The sequence below is a fragment of the Xiphophorus maculatus genome, chromosome 12 (assembly GCF_002775205.1).
Source record: "Xiphophorus maculatus strain JP 163 A chromosome 12, X_maculatus-5.0-male, whole genome shotgun sequence".
Taxonomy (NCBI): domain Eukaryota; kingdom Metazoa; phylum Chordata; class Actinopteri; order Cyprinodontiformes; family Poeciliidae; genus Xiphophorus; species Xiphophorus maculatus.
In genome coordinates, this window is record NC_036454.1 from 1222153 (window position 1) to 1243127 (window position 20975).

Below are 20975 nucleotides of genomic sequence, written 5' to 3' on the forward strand. Positions count from 1 at the left end.
ACGGAATCGGTTCTGATCCAAACATAGATCAGCTCTGGTTTTGATCAGAACCAGAACCAGGCAGTTGGACTGTTCCGGACCGAACCGCAGGACTCACCGTCAGTGATGATCAGGGATTTCCCGCCCCTCTGTCCGGACATGACGAACCGGCTCGGCTCGGCTCGGCTCGGCTGTCACCTCTCGCTTATCGATCTCTTATGGATCATTTTAACGATCAGATGGTCTCAAAAGAACCCGACCAGAATCGGGAAAACACGTCCGCGTCAACCGTAGTTTCCACGTGACCGCAGTTTCAGCTTCCTATTGGCTGTAACAGTCACGTGACGTGAAGAGGGGGGAAACCAAGGAAGCAGGTTGTTCCGGTGAGCCTCCTGCACATGCGTTGGTAGTTGTGGAGCTGCAGATATTCCCTGGAGAACTGGACCCGAACTAGAGCCCAACTCAAGAGGTGAGTGCGGCTCCTGTATTTTGCTCCTGTTATTTCTGGTTCCGATACCGGTCAGACGGCTAGCTTCAGAGTTTCACCCATTCCGAACTCCCTTAGAAAATCCTCTAAAATAAGGTGGTCTTATTGATGTGCTGCTGCGGTTGCTGGGACCGATATTCTGAAAGGTTCTGGTCCCTCGTGGACCGAGTAAGGTACACCTGTCGCCGAACCCAAGACAGACGCATCATGCATATAGACCTGATATATGTGGCGGTTCTGGTAACTGACAACCGAACCACAGTAAAATCAAACAGTTTCTAAATGGGACTCGGTGCTGAGAGTATCTTCAGCAGGATGCTGGATCCTTCCATCCTTCTGGTGGGAACGTCATGGATAGATAGATTTTCTAAAATATGATAATTAATAAAACTATACTATACTTTCTGAATGTATACTATTATTCCAGTTGCTAACCCTAAGCAACTGTTACTTTGGTAATGTTAGGCAGAAACACTGAATCCACGTTGAAACCTGACATTGAAATTACTTACATGTTGAATGAACGTTTCAACCATAACTGACACCATATTAATGTTGATTCAACCATCTGAATGTGGATCTACATGCACATTTGGGTTGACTTTACATTGATTGAAAGCTAAGAAATCAATGTTGATTCATGTACATTTTTCCTCTGATAGGCCTACAGTACATTCTGGTCCAAATTATAATTCTGGTCCACCATCCGGCGTCTCAGGGGGGGAACCAGTACGGCACCAACAGTGTTTATAGTGGGGATGGTGTGCTGCTGACCTCTACTCGGGACATTGTGGGCCGGTGGGCAGAGTACTTCGAAGACCTCCTCAATCCCAACAACATGCCTTCCATTGAAGAAGCTGAGCCTGGGGACTCTAGGTTGGGCTCTCCAATCTCTGGGGACGAGGTCGCCGAGGTGGTTAAAAAGGGCCCCGGGGGTGAATGAGATCTGCCCAGAGTTCTGGATGTTGTAGGGTTGTGTTGGCTCTGCAATATTGCATGGACATCGGGGGCAGTTCCCCTGGATTGGCAGACTGGGGTGGTGGTCCCCCTGTTCAAAAAGGGGGACCGGAGGGTGTGCTCCAGTTATAGAGGGGTCACACTCTAAAGCCTCCCTGGCCAGGTCTATTCAAGGGTCCTGGAGAGGAGGGTCCGTCGGATAGTCCAACCTCGGATTCAGGAAGAGCAGTGTGGTTCTGGTTCTGGTCGTGGAACACTGGACCAGCTCTACACCCTCGGCAAAGTCCTGGAGGATTCTGGGAGTTCACCCAACCGGTCTACATGTGTTTTGTGGACTTGGAGAAGGCGTTCGACCGTGTCCCTCGGGGAGCCCTGTGGGGGGTTCTCCGGGAGTATGGGGTACCGGGCCCTTTGATACGGGCTGTCAGGTCCCTGTATGACCGGTGTCAGAGTCTGGTCCACATTGCCGGCAGTAAGTCGGGCTCGTTTCCGGTGAGAGTTGGACTCTGCCTGCCCTTTGTCACCGATTCTGTTCATCACTTTCATGGACAGAATCTCTAGACCAGCCAAGGTGTTGAGGGGATCCGATTTGGTGGCCTTAGGATCTCATCTCTGCTTTTTGCAGACGATGTGGTCCTTTTGGCTTCATCAGATCGTGATCTACAGCTCTCGCTGGAGCGGTTCGCAGCCGAGTGTGAAGCGGCCGGGATGGGGATCAGTGCCTCCAAATCCGAGGCCATGGTCTTGAGCCGGAAAAGGGTAGAGTGCCTTCTCTGGGTCAGGGGGGGTGTCCTGCCCCAGGTGGAGGAGTTCAAGTATCTCGGGATCTTGTTCACGAATGAGGGAAGAAGGGAGCAGGAGATCGACAGGCGGATTGGCGCAGCGTCTGCTGTCAAGCGGGCGCTGTACCGGTCCGTCGTGGTGAAGAGAGAGCTGAGCCAAAAAGCGAAGCTCTCGATTTACCGGTCGATCTACGTTCCCACCCTCATCTATGGTCATGAGCTTTGGGTCATGACCGAAAGAACGAGATCGCGGATACAAGCGGCCGAAATGGGTTTTCTTTGTAGGGTGTCTGGACTCTCCCTTAGAGAGAGAAGCTCAGTCATCCGGGAGGGACTCAGAGTAGAGCCGCTGCTCCTTCACATCAAGAGGAGCCAGTTGAGGTGAATCTGGTCAGGATGCCTCCTGGACGCCTCCCTGGTGAGGTGTTCGGGGCACGTCCCACCGGGAGGAGGCCCCAGGGAAAACCCAGGACACGCTGGAGGGACTATGTCTCTCGACTGGCCTGGGAACGCCTCGGGATTTCCCCGGAGGAGCTGGAACAAGAGGCTGGGGAGAGGGAAGTCTGGGCCTCCCTTCTGAAGCTGCTACCCCCGCGACCCGACCTCGGATAAGAGGAAGAAGATGGATGGATGGAGAATTTGACCACAAAGCAACATTCATTCAATGAATCATTGAACATTAGTTAATTAGCTAGAAATGGAGGATTGTTTGATGGTTGATCCAGAAATCACCTTCCTGACCAGAATCCACCATGGAGTGTCCATCTGCTGTCCATCCTGTTTAGACAAAGACTTCAATCCTTCAATGTTTATTTCAGGAAGTCTTTAAAGAACTGTTTTGTTCTGCAGGCGTCAGAATGTCTGCAGAGAGCTCAGCTGAGGGGGAGCCGTCCCAAAACCGACCCCCGTCCCAGCAGGGGTCCGGTTCGTCCAGCGGTCCCACCTCGGCCAGCCAGTCGTCCAGCGGCTCTGGGACACTGAGCAGCGTGGACACGCTTCCCGTCACGCTGCCGTCTGTCCCGGAGGAGGCGGAGCTTCAGCCCTGGGGCCGGCTGCTCCCCATGGCCCCAGGTTTCCGGAGCCACGGTGACCCACTGTCCTCTCCTCCGCTGGGCCGGAACTGGGCCGGAGCCAGAACTCACCCGCCTCTCTGTGCTTCCAGACTGCGTGGAGGACCGGTACCTGTTCGGACGGGACGCCGCCTGCGACTACGTCCTGGACGACCCGCAGGACAGGAAGTCCAAGAGGTTCAGGATCTACAGCAAGAAGCACTTCAGGATCTACAGGGTGAGAACCGGGCCGCTGGTTCCGGTGCTTCAGCAAGAAACATGTCTTTCCTGCGACTGGTTTAGTCTCACTTGTCCTCCCTCTGTCCCCAGGAAGGCTCCGAGGTCTTCGTAGAGGACTACAGTAACAACGGGACGTTTGTGGACGGGGTGAAGGTCGGCCAGAACAAGAAGCTGCCTCTAACGAATAACGCCGTCCTTTCTCTGGCTGAGCAGCGCAACAGAGGTGATGCACCTGAGTCATATGACCATTCACCTGGTCTTCCTGCCTCAGTCTGACTGACCGCGTGTCCTCTGTACACTGCAGTGTTCGTCTTCATTGACCTGATGTCCGACTATCAGTCCAGTTTGCCCAGAGCTCTGCAGGACAAATACGTGCTGACCCGCCAGATCGGAACGTGAGTCTGCTAGAGCTCCACTTCCTGTTTCTGACCCGATCTCTGCTCAACTTCTTGCTGTTTCACATTCTGTCTGGTTTTGGAAGATGGGTTGAAAACTCCAGTGTGAATCCGGGTTCATGAGAAGCTGAAGGTTCTGGAGGCCCTAACCGGTTCTGCAGCATTAGCCGGGTCCGTTAACCCCCCGCTGTGTTCCAGGGGCGTCTGCGGCGAGGTGCGGCTGGCCTTCGAACGCTCCACCTGCAGGAAGTTTGCCGTTAAGATCATCAACAAGAAGAACTTCCAGTCTGAGGGGGTGGGTCTGCGATCTGATTTGCTCTCAGGTCTCCTTCCTGTCTCTGCTCGCCTCAGGACTACAAACATGGCGGCACGAAGATTGTGGTGAACGTGTTACCCATTTGCTTTATTGTCCAATCACAGACAGCGAAACGGAACGCAGAGACAGAGATTGAGATCCTGCAGAGGGTAGATCATGTGAGTAAAACCAACGAAGAAGAAGAGTCATGTCTCATCTGTCCTGACAGACGTCTGTCTCCTGCAGCCGTGTCTCATAAAGACGGAGGACTTCTACCAGACGGAGGACAGCTACTACATCGTCCTGGAGCTGTGAGTCCCACCAGAGCCTTGGTTACTGTGCTCCGCCCTCTTATATCTGGTCCTGCCCCATTATCTGTAACTCCGCCCCTTATGTCTGGCTCCGCCCCCAGCATGGAGGGCGGTGAGCTCTTCCACAGAGTGAAGTCTCAGCAGCAGCTCGATGAAGGCGTGGCCAAGCTTTACTTCTATCAAATGCTCTGTGCCGTGCAGGTGAGGCCTGCTGCTGTTGCCATGGTAACCAACACTGCCAGATAACTCTGTGTGTTTGTGTGTGTGTAGTATCTCCACAGGAACGGGATCATCCACAGAGATCTGAAGCCAGAGAACATCCTCCTGTCCTCAAGTGAGGACGAATGTCTCATCAAGGTGAGTCCACCTTCCTCGTCCTGCTAGAGGGCGTCCTCTTTGCCCTCCTGTGACCCAGCCCTCCGGTGGCTCCGCCCCCTTGTGAAGGTGACGGATTTCAACCAATCCAGGATCCTGGAGGAGGCGGCCCTGATGCGGACGCTGTGTGGGACTCCGTCCTACCTGGCCCCTGAGGTCTTCACTCACGCCTCCAGCACCGGTTACGGGCTGGCGGTGGATGCCTGGAGCCTGGGCGTGCTTCTGTTTGTCTGGTAGGCTCCGCCCCCCTCACCGCCGTGCCGGCCGTGTCCCCGGTCTAACTCTGTGTGTCTGGCAGCCTCAGCGGCTACACGCCGTTCCACGAGAGGTTCGGCGAGCGTTCAGTGACGGAGCAGATCATCCGCGGGGAATTCACCATGATCCCGTCCAAGTGGAGGCACGTCTCCAATCAAGGTAACCACGGTAACCGGGGGAGGGTGCAGTTTCCCGTCAGGGCGAGGCTGCCCGGGAGCTGACGCTGAGACGGTCACTGGTGTTTCAGCCAAAGACATGGTGAGGAAGCTGCTGGAGGTCGACCCCACGCTGAGGATGACTGTGGATGAGGCTCTGCAGCACCCCTGGCTGCAGGTAGGAGAACTGCAGCCACTTTATCACCACACATACTGTGATGGGAGAGGATATGTTTTTTTTTAATGTATTGATGTGTTAAAACGTTTGTTGGTCATTTTTGTGGATGTTATTTGTATGTAATGTTTAAATATTTTGTTTTATGCTGATTAAATCTAAGTTAAATAAAGTAGAAACATAGAAACTTCTTCCTGTAGTGAATGTCTGTAGAACCGCGAGTCACTTCTAGTCAAAACCAAAAGCTCCTAATTCCTCCTTTCATGATGGGAGGTGTAGTCTGGAGCAGGGCATGATGGGAGGTGTAGTCAGCGGCTCTCCTGTGCTTCAGGACCAGCCGATGCAGCAGACGGCTCACAGGCTCATGAAGCCGGCAGGAGGAAGAGGAGATGCTGCTGCTGAAGAAGATGATGCCCTATCTGCTGCTGTTTCCACGGTAACCACACATGATCACACACCTTAATGCCATGCGAAGCCCCGCCCCTTACGGCAGCCCGGCTCCTCCCCCCGCAGGAAGCGGATTCATCCTCAGCAGGAAGTTTAAATCGGAAACGAGGAAGAGGAGAGGAGGAAGAGGAGCATCTTCATCCTGCAAAGAGGAAGTTCTAGTGCTGTAGAACCGGTCCGGTTCCGGTTCCAGAGCAATAAACGGAACCATAAAAAACCATCTGCAGTGTTTTTATTTAAAACATAAAATCATTGAAGAAAACCAAGATCAGAACCAGGACGGGTCTGAACTGATTGGATCTGGTTCTGAGGATCGGTCTGTTCCGGTCCGGTCCTCGGAACCAGAGACTAAAACATTTAATCCAGTTTATTTATAATTTAATCTAAATTATTTCTATTCAAACCTTAAAATTATCAAAGAAACTAGTTATTGGAATCGGGTCCGGTCAGAACCAGGTCCAGTCAGAAACAATAATCTTTGTTCATCAGAACCGGGTCAGAACCGGGCCAGGCAGGCACGGTCTGTCACATGACGTCATTAGGTCGGCCAATCAGTGTCCACTGTGCTCCGGTCCTAATGAAGAGGCTCCGCCCCCTTGGTGATGTCACAGCCTGGCGCGGCGGCGGTCTCTGACGGCAAACAGCACGGCGTGAGCGTCATCGAACGACTCGCCGACGGCTGATTGGACGCGGCTCCTCCAGCGCCGTAGCTGGGGGCGGTCCTTCAGGATGTCCCGCCCACTTCCCAGAGGCTGCAGACACACAGTGAGCGCGCTCAGAACCGGCTGAGCCCCGCCCCTTCTCACCATTCACCAGCTCACCTGCATGAGCTCGCAGACGGCGAGCAGGTCGGCCACGGTGATGTCATCGCCGCACAGGAACGGCTGGCGCCGCAGGAACATGGACTCCAGCCGCTCCAGCGTGACGTCCAGGTCCGACAGGGCCTGGTCCAAGCGGCGCTGGTCCACCGGGCCGCCTACCTGAGCAGGGAGCAGAACCTGGGGGTGGAGCCACAAGGGAGGGGTGGAGACACAGGGGTGGGGTGTGTTTCCAGGAAGTGTCAGTGTGTGTGTGTGTTTGTAATCAATCAATCAATTTAACATTTCAGCAGCAAGGCTTTTCAAAGTATCAGCGGCTGTCGTAGTTGTACGTCGCGTGGTTTCGTTCTTAATATTTTAATCCATACTAAATATGTCGAGCAAAAAAAGCAGAAAATGAACAGACTTTCCTCTGAAGATGCACCTGCCAAGGTGAAGCCACGCCTCTCTGAAGCCACGCCTCTCTGAACTGGTCTCCCAAAAACAGCAGCAGGAGTCTCACTGATTTGCAGGTATTTCATTTGTGCAAAACTTTATTCTGGCCCCAAAAAAGTATTTTGTGGATTCAAAACGACAAAAAACAAATTAAATTTAAAATAAAAAAAAAATTAAGTTGAATATTGGAACTTCCGGTGGACGCGGAGCAAGATGGCAGCATAAGTTCGAGCTTCCTTGTCGAAGGAAAAAAGAAACCTCCCTAATCCAAGGAAATCAGTCAAAATACAATTCTAACCAGACACGAAATGAGTGGAGGACGCAAGCAGAGAAGTATAAGGAAGAAAATGGCAGAAGTATACAACCCCGACGCTGAGGAAATGGAAGAAGAAAGCGGCGACTCGAGTCAGCTACAGGCCGTGTTGGAGGGGCTACATAACATCACGGCGGAAATCCGAGACTTTAAAAAGGAGGTGAAGGAGAACCTCACACAATTCAAAGACGAATTCAAAGAGGAGGTGAAGCGAGAATTTATGGGCTTTAAAGAAGAAATTAAGAAAAACGTGGCACAGAATGATGCGGAAATACAGAAACAACAAGAGGACATGACCGAGGCGCAGGGCCGCATAGCAGAGCTGGAAGAGAGCAACACGGAAGCGAAGGACGCCATTCTGAACCTCTTAAAACAGCAGAGAAAACTACAAGAGAAGCTAACGGAGTTGGAAGGACACGGCAGACGCTGCAACATGAGAATTTACAACGTGGCTGAACAAGAAGGTGAATTAGTCCAAGAAAGGGTGGAGAAGCTGCTACACCGTGAGCTAGCCCTACCGGCCGGAACCGAGTTACAGATCCAGCGGGCTCATAGAAGCTTCGGAAAGAGACCTCCACCCGAAGCTAACCCAGGTCCAGAGTGGTTAACTTTCTTAAATACAAAACCAAAGAAGAAATCCTGACAAAAGCATGGAAAAAGAAAATCCAACTCGAGGGGAAGCGGATATTTTTCGACCATGATTACCCCACTGAGGTAATAGAAAAACGCAAATCCTACTCCGAGATTAAAAAGGCTCTGAAAGACCGAAAGATCCGCTTCCAGACGCCAATGACTAAAATACGGATTCACTGGTCAGACGGGATCAAGATTTACAACAACGCAGAAGAAGTTGCAATAGACATGAGGAGACGAGGGCTGGAGATGGAGAACCAGAATGACACCGGACCTTCGCCCGAGGAGAGGAGCCAGACGGCGGCATCCTGGCAGCGCTCCGGGAAGAAGCATGGGTCGGACGACGGGTCCTCCGCTACGGGCTCTGGCCAGAATGCGAGTAGCCGAGCGAGGGAACGGCTGCAGGAGTTTCAAAGAGGAGGACACTGAAGACGCGGAGGTAAAGGGGGCATAAACTGCTCATTGAAGAAGGGGGATGGAAGAGACTATAGTCTTCTCTGAAGTTTGACTAAATAACGAAAGGGAGATCCACCAAGCAAGGGACTGTTGGACTCGCCTAGCAGGTCGGGGGAACCCAACACAGGTTTGCCCAAAACCACTAGGGGGGGGGCCCTCTTCATAAAAGGATACCCCCCTCCCTTTCCAGCAGGGGGACAGGGCCTCTTGGGAATATGGCCCATATTTAGTCGGGAGTTCAGATTTTTTGTTGGTTTAGTTCTTGTTCATAGTTCAAGTGGAGAGGCTGAGATTCAAACCAAGATATACGAACAATGTCTAAGGTTATAACTGTGGTATCACTGAATGTCAATGGATTAAATAATATCAAAAAGAGAGACAAGGTCCTAAATAAATTTAGAAAAGAAAAAGTACAAGTTATTCTCTTACAGGAGACACACCTAACAAAAAAGGGCATGGAAAGTACAAAAAATTAGGGTATAGAAACTCATTTTCCTCCTCATTTGGAGAAAAGCATAAGCGAGGAGTTATGACACTGATTTCAAATAGTGTAAAGTTTGAATTGTTGGAGGAAATTGGGGATAAAGAAGGAAGATACTTAATGATAAAGGGCAAATTGGAAAACCAGTTAACCACACTACTCAATGTATATGCCCCTCCAGAAAGTGACAAAGTACTTTTTAAGAAAATATTTGATCTCATTAACTTGGAAGCAGAGGGAATATTGATATGTAGCGGGGACTTTAATGCGGTGTTAAATTATAGGATGGATACTACAAGCAAGAAAAATAGTAAAAAACAAATCAGTAGGTACATGAACACCATGATGTCAGAAATGGCAATTGTAGATGTGTGGAGAGAATTTCACCCCTTAGATCAAGATTATACTCATTATTCAATACCACATGGTATTTATTCCAGAACTGACTATATACTAATGAACAAGAGAGAACTACACAGAGTGAAAGTGTGTAGGATTGGAGTTTCAGACGTTTCTGATCATAACGCAATCTATCTTAAGATCCATCTGGACAGCAAAATGAACAATACTCTATGGAGATTAAATGAAGGCATATTAAATAACAAGGGTCTAGTTGGTGAAGTAAGAGAGGAGATAATCCGTTATAAAGAGGAAAATGATAACGGTGAAGTGGACCCAGTAATTCTTTGGGATGCTCTGAAGGCAGTAATACGGGGGAAAATGATTTCTTACACAGCATTTATGAAAAAAGCAAGACTAGAAACATACAATAAACAAATAAGGAAGCTAAGAGATTTTGAACAACAACATAAACAAACAAATGACCCAGGTGTATTTAAGCTGATTAAAGAAACCAGGAAAGAAATGGATGAGAGTTTATGGCAGGAGGTAGAAAAGAAGGCTAGATTTACTAAACAAATGTACTATGAGGGGGGACCGAAAGCTACAAAAACTTTGGCTAGGCGTGTTAAGAAACAACAAACATTAGGTAGCATACATAAAATAAGAGATCCACTATCCAATACAATCTTATATGAACAAGAAGAAATACAAGGAACATTTGAGCGATATTACAAAACTCTATATGCACGGCCACCATCGGCAAGGGAAGAGGAGGTGAGTAATTTTCTGGAAAAATTGGATTTACCAGCAATAGGCACAAAACAAAATGTGACATTGACTTCTCAAATTACAGAGGAAGAGATTACAAAGGCAATTGGCAGGACCAAAATAGGAAAGTTCCCAGGGTCAGATGGTTTAGGGGCTTCTTTTTATAAAACCTTCAAAGAAGAATTAACACCACTGTTATATGACTCGTTTAATTATAGTCTCAGGACTGGCAAGATGCCTCCTTCTTGGAAAGAAGCCATTATTTCTGTAATCCCAAAGGAAGGTAAAGATCAAGAATACTGCCACAACTACAGACCGATATCAGTACTAAATGTAGACTATAAACTGTTTTCCTCTATCATAGCTAAAAGAATGGAAAATTTAATGCAGGATTTAATTGATGAGGATCAAACTGGTTTTATAAAGGAAAGACAAACACGAGACAATATAAGGAGAACTCTTCATATCATAGACCACCTGCAAAGAAGAGGGGAGGGGGCAGTTCTGATAAGTATAGATGCAGAAAAAGCCTTCGACAGTGTTAATTGGAACTTTTTGTATAAGGTCTTAGAAAAATTTGGATTTAATGAAACATTTGTATATTGTATTAAATCAATTTATCAAGACCCAACTGCAAGGATTAAAATAAATGGCAACCTGTCAGGAAGTCTTACTCTGGAGAGAGGAACAAGGCAGGGATGCTGCCTCTCACCGAGTCTTTTTGCACTGTTTATAGAGCCACTAGCTCAGTTGATTAGGCAGGAAGAGGAAATGAAAGGAGTGGAAATAGGAGGCGAAGAACATAAAATAGGGCTGTTTGCAGATGACATTTTGATTTATCTAAAAAACCCAAATGAAATGTTTTTAAAAACAGTAAGTTTGCTTGAGGAGTTTGGGAAATTCTCTGGATACAAAATTAATGTGGAAAAAACACAGATCCTAACAATAAATTACTCCCCGCAGCAGAAAATAAGGGATACTTATAAACGTAAGTGGAATGAAAAGTCTATAAAATACTTGGGGGTGAACATAACCAAAACAATTGACAAACTCTATGATGCAAATTATTTAGAAATAAACCACAATATTAAGAAAGACCTGGGGCGATGGATGGACATTGGCTTGGATCTCAGCTCTAGAGTGGAGATAATTAAAATAAATATTTTACCACGACTGTTATACCTGTTTCAGTCCCTGCCACTGATTATCCCCCAAAAACAATTTGTAGAATGGGACAGATGGATTTCAAGGTTTATATGGAACGGGAAGAAACCTAGGGTTAGATATAAAACACTTCAGCTCCCAAAAGATAAAGGAGGCCTGGGTTTACCAGCCCTAAAAGAATATTTCTGGGCCGCACAAATTAGACCTCTGGTATGTTGGTGCAATGATGACTATGTTTCAAAATGGAAAAATATGGAAATAAGTAGAAAAGACATAGAAGTTAAAAATTTAATAGCACATAAAATACTCTTAGGAAAACTAAGCAATAAGCTAGATTCAATAACTAAAACTACGATTGAAATATGGAACACAGTGATTGATAAATACAATTTAGAGAAAGAAACAAAGAGTTTGAGCTGGTTTGCTTGGGACCCGAGGTTTAAACCAGGTATTTATGATACAGGTTTTAAACAATGGGCAGATAAAGGAGCCACAGCAATGTGTAAATTGACTGAAAAAGGCAATCTGCTGAGCTTTAATAGCTTAAAGGGAAAATATGAGCTGGAGGATCAAGACCAGTATAGATACCTGCAAATAAAAGATTATTATGAGAAAGAGATAAAAACCAACGTAAGTGAAATAATAGAGATATTTCATAAGGCCTATGAGGGGAATAAATTGCGGGTTATTTCAGCACTATACCAGGGACTGATGGCAGGCAGGAAGACATCTACTATGTACATCAAAGAAAAATGGGAGGACGAATTGAAGGAGCATATAAGCGAGGAGGGATGGTTTAATATTTGTAAGATGCAGTGCACGGCCACCTGCTCCCGTGTGTGGAGGGAATTTAATTGGAAAAACATGATTAGATTTTTTATAACACCAAAGATCAAGTCTGGGATGGTATCCAGTTCACAGCCATGCTGGAGACTCTGTGGCCAGACTGATGTAGGCCACACACACATATTCTGGTCTTGTCAAAAGCTAACCACATACTGGCATGATGTTAGCCTTATCTTGAAAAACATATTGGGATATGGAATACCCAGATCATGTAAAACACTCTACCTGGGATGCCTCACACACGATGTAATTCAAAAGGACGATGAATATCTGTTAAAAATATTACTTTCAGCATCAAGGAAAACCATCACAAAATTATGGTATAGACAAGACCCTCCTGCAGTGGAGCAGTGGCTGAGCATTGTGGAAGAGATTTTCGTAATGGAGAAAATCACATATAGACTAAGACTGCAGGAGGACAAGTTTGATGTTAAATGGGAAAAATGGAGCGACTACAGACGCAGGCCGAATGCCACTCTTGTATCCAGCTAAATATGGACACGGTTGTCCAACATTGTGTATGAAGTTGAATGTATTGATGCCTCTCCACTGTATGTGTTCAGAAATGTTCAATAAAAAATAAGTATTAAAAAAAAAAAAAAAATTAAGTTATTAAAAAAATTTAATTCTTTGAAAAAATTCCAAATTTATTTTTAATTAGTAAAAAAATATTTTGGGGGCTGAAATTCTTTCATGGGGCCAAAATATTTTTGGAGGCCAGAATAAAGTAACACTGTAACTTGCTGTGAGTTCATGGTTTTGTTCTTTGAGCAAAGTGACGTTCATGCACGGCTCATTTTGTGCACCAGCATAAAAACATATACTGTACCTATGTCTTGAATTTGGAAAGAAAAATTATTTGATTTATCACTAAAGAAGGGTTCGGTGACTGCGCATATGAAGCTGATGGGTTCGGTACCTAAAAAAGGTTAAGAACCACTGATCTAGACGTATAACTCTAGCTCTATAACTCTAGACCTATGACTCTAGCTCTATAACTCTAGCTCTATAACTCCAGATCTATGACTCTAGATCTATAACTCTAGACTTATAACTCTAAATCTATAACATTAGCTCTATAACTCTAGATATATAACTCCAGATCTATAACTCTAAATCTACAACATTAACTCTATAACTCTAGATCTGTAACTCCAGATCTATAACTCTAGACCTATAACTCTAGCTCTATAACATTAGCTCTATAATTCTAGATCTATAACTTGTTAAGGAAAAATGATTAATTTTAGTGTTTAATACAGTTAATCTTACGACATGTGTAAAGGTATATTCAATACTCTTATTTGGAACAGGTTTCTTCTGAGCATGTGGGAGCTGAATAGCAGGCATTCAAACAAAGCAGGGCCCTTTTCCTCCCCCGCTGACACACAAGGCAATAAAATTTACAGTCCGAGGGGGGAAGAGACTTTTTGGCGCCAGGGATCTGCCCGTATCAGACAGAGATGAGCACGAAGTGGTCCGCCCTTTTACTTAGACAAAAAACCAGACACCTTTGCCGTAAATGAGGGGAGTTTCCAAGTTTCTCTGAGTGCTGAAGGAGTTTCTAATAGGTCAAAGAACGGAACGCCTTGACTGCATATATTAAATAGGGAAACACCTCTTTAGTTTAAGATTCCGTGTTAGGAAAAAATCCAGAGAGAGAGAGAGAGAGAGCGGCCGCTATTTTTGCCTTTTTTGTCTTTGTTTTATGTTTGTTTGTCTTCCCCTTGTGTGTCTTTATTTTTATGAGAAAAATGCATATCTCTGTTCCTCTGCAGCTTTGTTGTCGATTGCTTTGTATGAGATTAAACTCTGATCTGTGACGTCAACACGCTTTGTTGTTGTTTCGTTTTAGCAGCACGCCGCCGCTCGTCGAGGATCCCGGGAAAAATTAAAGAGGAAGAAGGAGCCAAAACTTTTTGTCCAAAGTTAGCATTAAATGATCCTCTTTTTTTAACAAACTCCAGACCGATAACTCTAGCTCTATAATTCTAGATCTATAACTCCAGATCTATAACTCTAGCTCTATAATTCTAGATCTATAACTCCAGATCTATAACTCTAGACCTATGACTCTAGCTCTATAACATTAGATCTATAATTCTAGATCTATAACTATAGATCTATAACTCCAGATCTATAACTCTAGACCTATGACTCTAGACCTATAACATTAGGTCTATAATTCTAGATCTATAACTCCAGATCTATAACTGTAGCTCTATAACTCTAGATTGTTCCTCTTTATTCCAGAGATACCTTCAGGTTTACCTCCAGTATGAACACCTTGGCAGCGTGCGGTCTGGTGTTGCTATGGTGCCAAGCCATGTACTCGTCCACGCGTGCGCGTCGCTCCGGTTGCCATGGATACCAGTGTTCAGGGATGTCGAACGTGGTGGCCAGGTACTTCAGGATGGCGTCACTGCAGCAGGCCGACAGGTGAGAGATGAACAGAAACCCCAGAGCTCCACCTCAGACTCTGCAAGCCTGTTAGCATGTTAGAGGTCAAAGGTCATGCAGGTGAAAGTGCACCTCTCCGTGAGGACGAAGCCGCCGTCCACCAGCACCGGTACCTTCTGCATGGGGTTCAGCTTGGAGAACTCCGAGGTTCTGTGTTCCCCTGCAAGCATCAAGCATTCAGATGAAACTACCTTACTGTCCAAAACTCTGACAGTCTAACCATCACCGGAACGTTTCATGAGCCGAACCCAGGAGCCGACTCCTCCGAACCGGGTCCAGGTGTTAAACTTTGCCTATATTTCTTCCAGTCCTCAGGATCATAAATAAACCTTTAAACGATCAGAATTTACACGGAGTTTGGAGAAACTAGGTCAGAGTTCAAAGGATCAAAGTCCAGAGCAGGAACGGTTCAGTTCTTCAATAAGTGGACCGGATAAGCGGCTGAATGAACTGGTCAGTTAACCTGCTGACTACTTAATTGGACTGGTAACTCGTTAACCTGTTAACTGGTTAGACTGGTAACTGCACACCTTTCCGCAGAGCCACGCTGTGGACCCGGTGCGGGATCTTGGTGCGGGTCAGCAGGATGTGGACGGCTCTGCAAGGCTGCGACAGCAGGTCCAGGTAAACCTCCACCAAGCGTCCCGTTGCCATGGAGACCAGGTGTTTTCTGTTAACTGGGTGAAAAAGTCTCAAACTGACGGTGAATGCAGTTGCTCTCCCTCTGCGGTCCCCCGTCTGTCAGCGGCTCCTCCGCTCCCCCTGCTGGCAGCGAGGCGAACCGCACAGGCGGCTACGGCAGGGCGGTTTAAAATAAAATCAGCCTCAGTGTCAGTTTTGACACAAACACTTTCTATCTGTCCTGAAAGATAATTTCAGATTTGTGGTGTTTAATTCTGTCTAGAGAGAAAAATAAATCCAGAAATCTTCAAAACACGATTGAATATTTCTGAAATGATTCGTCACCTAAAGAGTCACACATCAGTAATTATAATTCAAGATATCTGGAGCTTAATTATGACTGATCAAAACTACAGTTTCAGATATCTGGATAAATAAACTGTGCATAAGGGCCTCTGACTGGGGCTGCCCAAACAGCTGCCTGCATTAAATATTCAGAAGATAGCTGAATGTTCGTAGAAAGAGGCATTAAGGAAGAACTTACTGCAGAAATCTGCAAACTGTTTCCTTTTTCTGCTCTGCCAAGAGACAAACATTTAAACCGAATTAGAAAAAGCTCAAAGTGCTGCTGGAGGCACAATCTGTTCAGTCTGAAATATCTCCCATCTAAAAGTACATTAAGATAGCTTTAATTAGAATTATGACCAGTCGAAATAAAAACTGAGATATCTCCAATTTTCTTTATATTTTCTTTTAAATGAAATCTATATCTCAGCTGGTCAATTAACTAACGCGTCTATTCAGAAATCAGTTGCAAGTTTTGGAACATCATTATGGTTCACCTGATTTTATGTTAAACAGCTTGCCATAGAGTCCTTTAGTCCAGGAGTTAAAACTTAAGAAACGAACCAAAGAGTAAAACCAGCAGAACCATAAACCTGGATCTGGACCTGGAGCCGGACCTGGAACAAGAACTAGGCCCTCCCAGGTGCCACCCTACTGAGCATGCTCAGTGCCGTCCAGCTGGAGGATAAATCCTCGGTGCTGATGGGATTAGCAGAGCAGATTCTCTGAGCTGAACAGAACCAGCATCAAGTTCTGAGGAGTTCTACTGGTTCTACTGGACCCTGAAGCCTGGCAGGTCAGTGATTGGTTGGGGGTAGGGGGTGTAGCTGGCAGGAGGCTGGGTCCGGTTCTGATCCACTCCCAGACCGACCTTGACGGGTTTGTGTCAGAAGTTCTGCTGCGGGTGCAGACCGGTTCTAGTAGAGCGACCTGGAGAACAACCGATCCAAACTTTGGTTTGGTTCTGCAGTTCGGACCTTGAACCGGGCCGGACCTCGGAGCGGGAGGTTCTGGCAGCTCCTCACCTAGACTCGGCCTGAATCGGGTCGAAGGCTCAAATTTGATTAGATTAGAACGTAGCAGAACCTCCCAAGAGGCTAACCGAGCCAGAACCGGATTAGAACCGCAGATGGAGGTTCTGTTGGTCTCAGAGACAGCTGGACTTCCCCAGGTTCTACTGGCCTAGATGCGGGCCTTCAGCTGGTTCTGGTCCAGCAGCAGAGGCTCAGAACCTCCATGTGACCAGAACCGGAGGCGCATCGGCGGACGCCCGGGGCGGCCGGCGCTGGGGGCGTTTATAGACCTGGTGATCGTATTTCTGAAGTTCTACTTTCCACATGGAGCGCATTACCCAGCATGCATCAGTTCTGCTGCTCCGTGTTGGTTTGGTCTAGTCTCTGGTTCTGAACGTCCTGCTGGAGCACCGGCAGCAAGTCAGAGGTCAGAGGTCAGCTCAGGCATTTCAAACATTCAAAGCATCATAAAATAAATAAACATAGTTAAAAACAAACAAATTTATATAAACACAGGAAACAGAATTAGAAGTCAGGGAGCCTCCGGCCAGCAGGGGGAGCTCCAGGCCCAGAGTTTAAAGGAGCAACCTCAGGAAAAGCCATTGTTTTGTTCTGGAGGCTTTTATTTTGAAAATGTTTCAAGTTTCCAAATCGTAGAAAAGTTAAAGCAGATTCAATAAAAAACTAGAACAGTGATTCCAAACCCGCTTTCATATTAGCGATTAGCTTCTCATCAATTATCGTTCCAACGTGTCTGCAGCTCGCAACAAAATCAATTCCTGAATACTGGAGCTTACAGAGGTCAAAGGTCATATCCTTCATTTCTGTGATGTTTGCTTTTCAATTCATCTTGACGACACTGAGCAACACAGCAACAGCCTCCATGGCAACAGTATCTATTACTGATTTGTTGGCATGTGGAGAACCAGAAGAGATGAAGACATGTGACCTCTGACCTCTCACCCCGTGCATTAAAGGGGCAGCAATATGCCTGGAAAACACATACTGGCCCTTTAAATAATCCAGGCGTGTTTGCCAGGATGATGCTGAGCGACGACTGGACCGTGATGAACAACAGCAGCTCAGAGCTGGACGGCAGGAGGCCCCGCAGGTCAAAGGTCAGTAGGTCGTGTTAATCTGCACTTAATCCGTCAGATCAGGGTGTGGCTAATCTGCAGCAGCTGTCAGAGTCGCTGATCTGCTGGCGAGCCTCTGAGCAACACCCTGGGGAAAGTATTCACACCCCTGCTGGCTGAAGCTTTGACCCAGTTTCAGCTCAAACCAGCTTAAAGAGACGGAACACGATTTCAAAAATACAATTACATCAATATGGGAGGAAACGCCCGGACCTGACCGGACCCGACCAGCCGGTTGGCCAGAGCCAACCAGTCCGGCTCCAGTCCGGTCCGGTCCGCTCCGGTCCAGACCTTCCAGCAGGGGGGGGGATACTTTTAGAGTCCACTGGACTCTGAGGTTCCATGAACCCGAGTCCCGGTTCTGTGTGTGTGTGTGTGTTCAGAGGTGCTGCACCTTCCTCTTATGGTCGGTCACCGTGCTGTTCGCCATGGCGGCCGTCGTCACGGCAACAGTGACGGCTCTCCATCTCCACCAGCTTCCTCTGCCCATCTTCAGCAGGTAATGCACCTGTCTTCTCTGCTCGAACATCTGTGTCTCCGGCTGCACCTTCACCTGCCGTTGTCATGGCAACAGGGGAGGGGCCTCCACGCCAGCCATCTCTGCCGGCTCTTCAGAGTCAGGCGCCCTGGTGACCATCTCCCGCGTGGCGGATGGCGAGCCGGTCAGTGTCTTCCTGGACCCCGCCTGTCCGGATCTGAGCCAGGACTTCCTGCGGCTGGAGGCGCTGCACGGCTCGCTGCTGCACGCGCTGACCAATCGCAACGCAGACGACCACAGGAACGGGGGGGCCGTCCAGAAGCTGGGGGACGACCTGAAGGCGCTTGCAGGCCACACCCACAACCTGAGGCTGGAGGCCGAGTCGCTGAAGAGGGGCCAAGGTGCTCTGGACCAGCGCATGGACCGCCTGCAGAACGAGCAGAGCCGCATCATCCAGGTAGAGTCACACCTGGCTGTGACATCATCAGCCAGCACAGCTTCGGCTCATCAGGCCGGACCAGTGGGGCGTTAACCAATCGGGTCTGTCCACCTGTCCAGGTGCTGTCTGACAGCCACTCCGGCATCCTGAAGCTAGCTGAGAGCTGCAGCGATTCTCTGCTCGGCCTGAAGAGGGAGACGGAGAGCCTGGGGAGGCTGAAGAGCGAGCTAAGTCGCAACATCGCCCAGACAGGTGAGACTAGGGTAACTCGAGCAACAGCGGCTGTTAACGGGGCTCTGATTGTTTCCATGGCAACCTGTCTCCGCAGCCGTCCAGCCCAGAGACTGCAGCGACGTCCTGGCGTCCGGCGTCTCCGTGGACGGAGTCTATTCTGTGTTCCCAACCCACGACCCTGAGGGTTTCATGGTCTACTGCGACCTGAGCACGGACGGCGGAGGCTGGACGGTACAAACACAGCGGTGCCCCCCGCTGGCCATAGGGGGGACAGGTCCACCTGTCTCCACATGGCGGGACGCTGCTGTCCTCTAATGTCCCTGTGCGTCTCGCAGGTGATCCAGAGGAGGGAGGACGGTTCCATGAACTTCTTCAGAGGCTGGGAGGCCTACAGGGACGGCTTCGGAACGACCACCGGGGAGCACTGGCTGGGTGGGCCCGGCTTCACCTGGACCAATCAGAGCACGGAGACGCTCTGACGGACCAATCGGAGCCGTCAGAGCGTCTTTTAAGAGACTTTTTTAAGACTACATTTTTCAGCCGAAGGGCCCTGTATTGATGCTCATCTCCAGATTAACAGCCTAACGGTTCTGATTTGTCTCCTGGAGCTTCACCTCTCCAACACCTCAGCTGATAGATTTATGGAAAAAATGGATATTTGCAAAACTAGAAATTTGAAAAAAAGGCAGTTCAAAAATGTAATCTTAAAAAAAGTCTCTATCAAAAATTACATTTTGAGTCCTTTATAATTTACTTTTGGTTTATTAACATTAGAGTCATCATTAAAGATGGCTCTAATGTTAAGATAGAACCGTCAGCTAGCTGCAGAAACATGAACATGGACGTCTGAATGAGACACTTTAGCATGCTAACTCTCACTCTTAGCATGCTAACTTTCCCACTTAGCACGCTAACTCTCACTCTTAGCATGCTAACTTTCCCACTTAGCATGCTAACTTTCCCACTTAGCACTCTAACTCTCACTCTTAGCATGCTAACTTTCCCACTTAACACGCTAACTCTCACTCTTAGCATGCTAACTTTCCCACTTAACACGCTAACTCTCACTCTTAGCATGCTAACTTTCCCACTTAACACGCTAACTCTCACTCTTAGCATGCTAACTTTCCCACTTAACACGCTAACTCTCACTCTGCCCGTTTCAGGCCTACACAGGATCTACACCCTCACCAGGTCAGGAGGCTACGAGTTGCGTATCGACATGGCTGACTTTGATAACGCCACAGCGTTCGCTTGCTACTCGGATTTCTCTGTCGGTCGAGACTCGGTGAACCCGGAGGAGGACGGGTACCCACTGACCGTAGACGGCTACTCTGGAACGGCAGGTACTGGACCACACAGTACAACCCAGTACCACAGCGTACCAAACAGTCCTGACCTTCTGCCTCCTACAGGAGACTCTCTCCTGAAACACTCGGGGATGCGGTTCACCACTAAAGACCGGGACCAGGACCAATCTGAGAACAACTGTGCGGCGTACTACCAGGGGGCGTGGTGGTACCGGAACTGCCATACCTCCAACCTGAATGGACAGTACCTGAGAGGAGGCCACGCCTCCTACGCTGACGGTGTGGAATGGTCCAGCTGGACCGGCTGGCAGTACTCGCTGCGGTTCACTGAGATGAAGATACGACCCAGAAGACCAGAGTCCTGAACCGGGCCCAGAACCTGGACCAGAGAACCTTCCTTCTTTAATAAATTGTTCTGATCCATTCCTGAGCCTCTGTGTGCTATTTGATGATCAACTCTGTGTCATATTGATGAGTGACTATGGGATTTATTAAACCGTCCTGGACTGAACCGGTCTGACTGAGATAACAAATATAGAAGAGAAGTTCTGAAATGAAAATAAGAACCACCAAACATCTCCAGAACTTTAATATGCAGACCAATGGTCAGAAAACGTTAATATTTCATCGTATTTAGCTTCATTTTAGCTCTGATCCATTTGAGTCCTATAAGTTCTGTCAGATTTTCACCTCAGATCCACCAAACCACCTGAGAGCCATTGGACCTCAACGCAGAGTAGGTTCAGTTATTCAGCCCTGTTTTCAGTTTGCACCATTCAAA

General features: G+C 47.7%; 3 protein-coding genes across 6 annotated transcripts; 2 read left to right on the forward strand and 1 right to left on the reverse strand.

Moving 5' to 3' along the window:
• The first annotated feature begins 314 nt into the window (after positions 1-314).
• Positions 315-6122, forward strand: LOC102224037 (serine/threonine-protein kinase Chk2). 2 transcript variants are annotated; one of them, XM_005816440.2, is made up of 15 exons: positions 318-448; positions 3055-3291; positions 3368-3492; positions 3585-3717; positions 3799-3889; positions 4088-4184; positions 4310-4363; positions 4431-4495; positions 4597-4696; positions 4766-4852; positions 4940-5103; positions 5169-5284; positions 5373-5458; positions 5787-5891; positions 5969-6122. In XM_005816440.2, the coding sequence occupies exons 2-15, from the start codon at positions 3063-3065 to the stop codon at positions 6062-6064; spliced, it is 1548 nt and encodes a 515-aa protein (XP_005816497.1). In that variant the 5' UTR covers positions 318-448; positions 3055-3062; the 3' UTR covers positions 6065-6122. The 2 variants fall into 2 exon arrangements, with proteins under 2 accessions (XP_023199410.1, XP_005816497.1); XM_023343642.1 differs by lacking the exon at positions 4310-4363 and having other exon boundaries at positions 315-448.
• On the reverse strand, positions 6118-15375 carry LOC102237314 (glutathione S-transferase theta-1-like). 2 transcript variants are annotated; one of them, XM_023343646.1, is made up of 5 exons: positions 15149-15375; positions 14691-14778; positions 14430-14580; positions 6724-6900; positions 6118-6654 (listed from the first exon to the last, which is right to left on the reverse strand). In XM_023343646.1, exons 1-5 carry the CDS (start codon positions 15270-15272, stop codon positions 6508-6510), a joined length of 687 nt encoding a protein of 228 aa, XP_023199414.1. In that variant the 5' UTR covers positions 15273-15375; the 3' UTR covers positions 6118-6507. The 2 variants fall into 2 exon arrangements, with proteins under 2 accessions (XP_023199414.1, XP_023199413.1); XM_023343645.1 differs by having other exon boundaries at positions 14418-14580.
• LOC102237577 (fibrinogen C domain-containing protein 1-like) lies at positions 15165-20619 on the forward strand. Of its 2 annotated transcripts, none has more exons than XM_023343643.1 (9): positions 15165-15242; positions 17637-17715; positions 18117-18232; positions 18308-18668; positions 18770-18902; positions 18979-19115; positions 19220-19316; positions 20051-20230; positions 20300-20619. In XM_023343643.1, exons 1-9 carry the CDS (start codon positions 15205-15207, stop codon positions 20557-20559), a joined length of 1401 nt encoding a protein of 466 aa, XP_023199411.1. In that variant the 5' UTR covers positions 15165-15204; the 3' UTR covers positions 20560-20619. The 2 variants fall into 2 exon arrangements, with proteins under 2 accessions (XP_023199411.1, XP_005815454.1); XM_005815397.2 differs by lacking the exon at positions 15165-15242 and adding an exon at positions 15516-16380.
• The last annotated feature ends 356 nt before the right edge of the window (positions 20620-20975 follow it).

Excerpts from the sequence above, each read along its gene's own strand:
- LOC102224037 (XM_005816440.2), top strand. The coding sequence starts at position 3,063 with ATGTCTGCAGAGAGCTCAGCTGAGGGGGAGCCGTCCCAAAACCGACCC. Across the intron at positions 4,185-4,309 it reads AGAACTTCCAGTCTGAGGGG|ACAGCGAAACGGAACGCAGA; the intron begins GTGGGTCTGCGA and ends GTCCAATCACAG. Across the intron at positions 4,853-4,939 it reads AGGACGAATGTCTCATCAAG|GTGACGGATTTCAACCAATC; the intron begins GTGAGTCCACCT and ends CCCCTTGTGAAG.
- LOC102237577 (XM_023343643.1), top strand. The coding sequence starts at position 15,205 with ATGTGGACGGCTCTGCAAGGCTGCGACAGCAGGTCCAG. Across the intron at positions 18,233-18,307 it reads CCTCTGCCCATCTTCAGCAG|GGGAGGGGCCTCCACGCCAG; the intron begins GTAATGCACCTG and ends TCATGGCAACAG. Across the intron at positions 19,317-20,050 it reads CACCGGGGAGCACTGGCTGG|GCCTACACAGGATCTACACC; the intron begins GTGGGCCCGGCT and ends TGCCCGTTTCAG.
- LOC102237314 (XM_023343645.1), bottom strand. The coding sequence starts at position 15,272 with ATGGCAACGGGACGCTTGGTGGAGGTTTACCTGGACCTGCTGTCGCAG. Across the intron at positions 14,581-14,690 it reads GGCTTCGTCCTCACGGAGAG|TGACGCCATCCTGAAGTACC; the intron begins GTGCACTTTCAC and ends GGCCTGCTGCAG. Across the intron at positions 6,655-6,723 it reads CCGTCTGCGAGCTCATGCAG|CCTCTGGGAAGTGGGCGGGA; the intron begins GTGAGCTGGTGA and ends GTGTGTCTGCAG.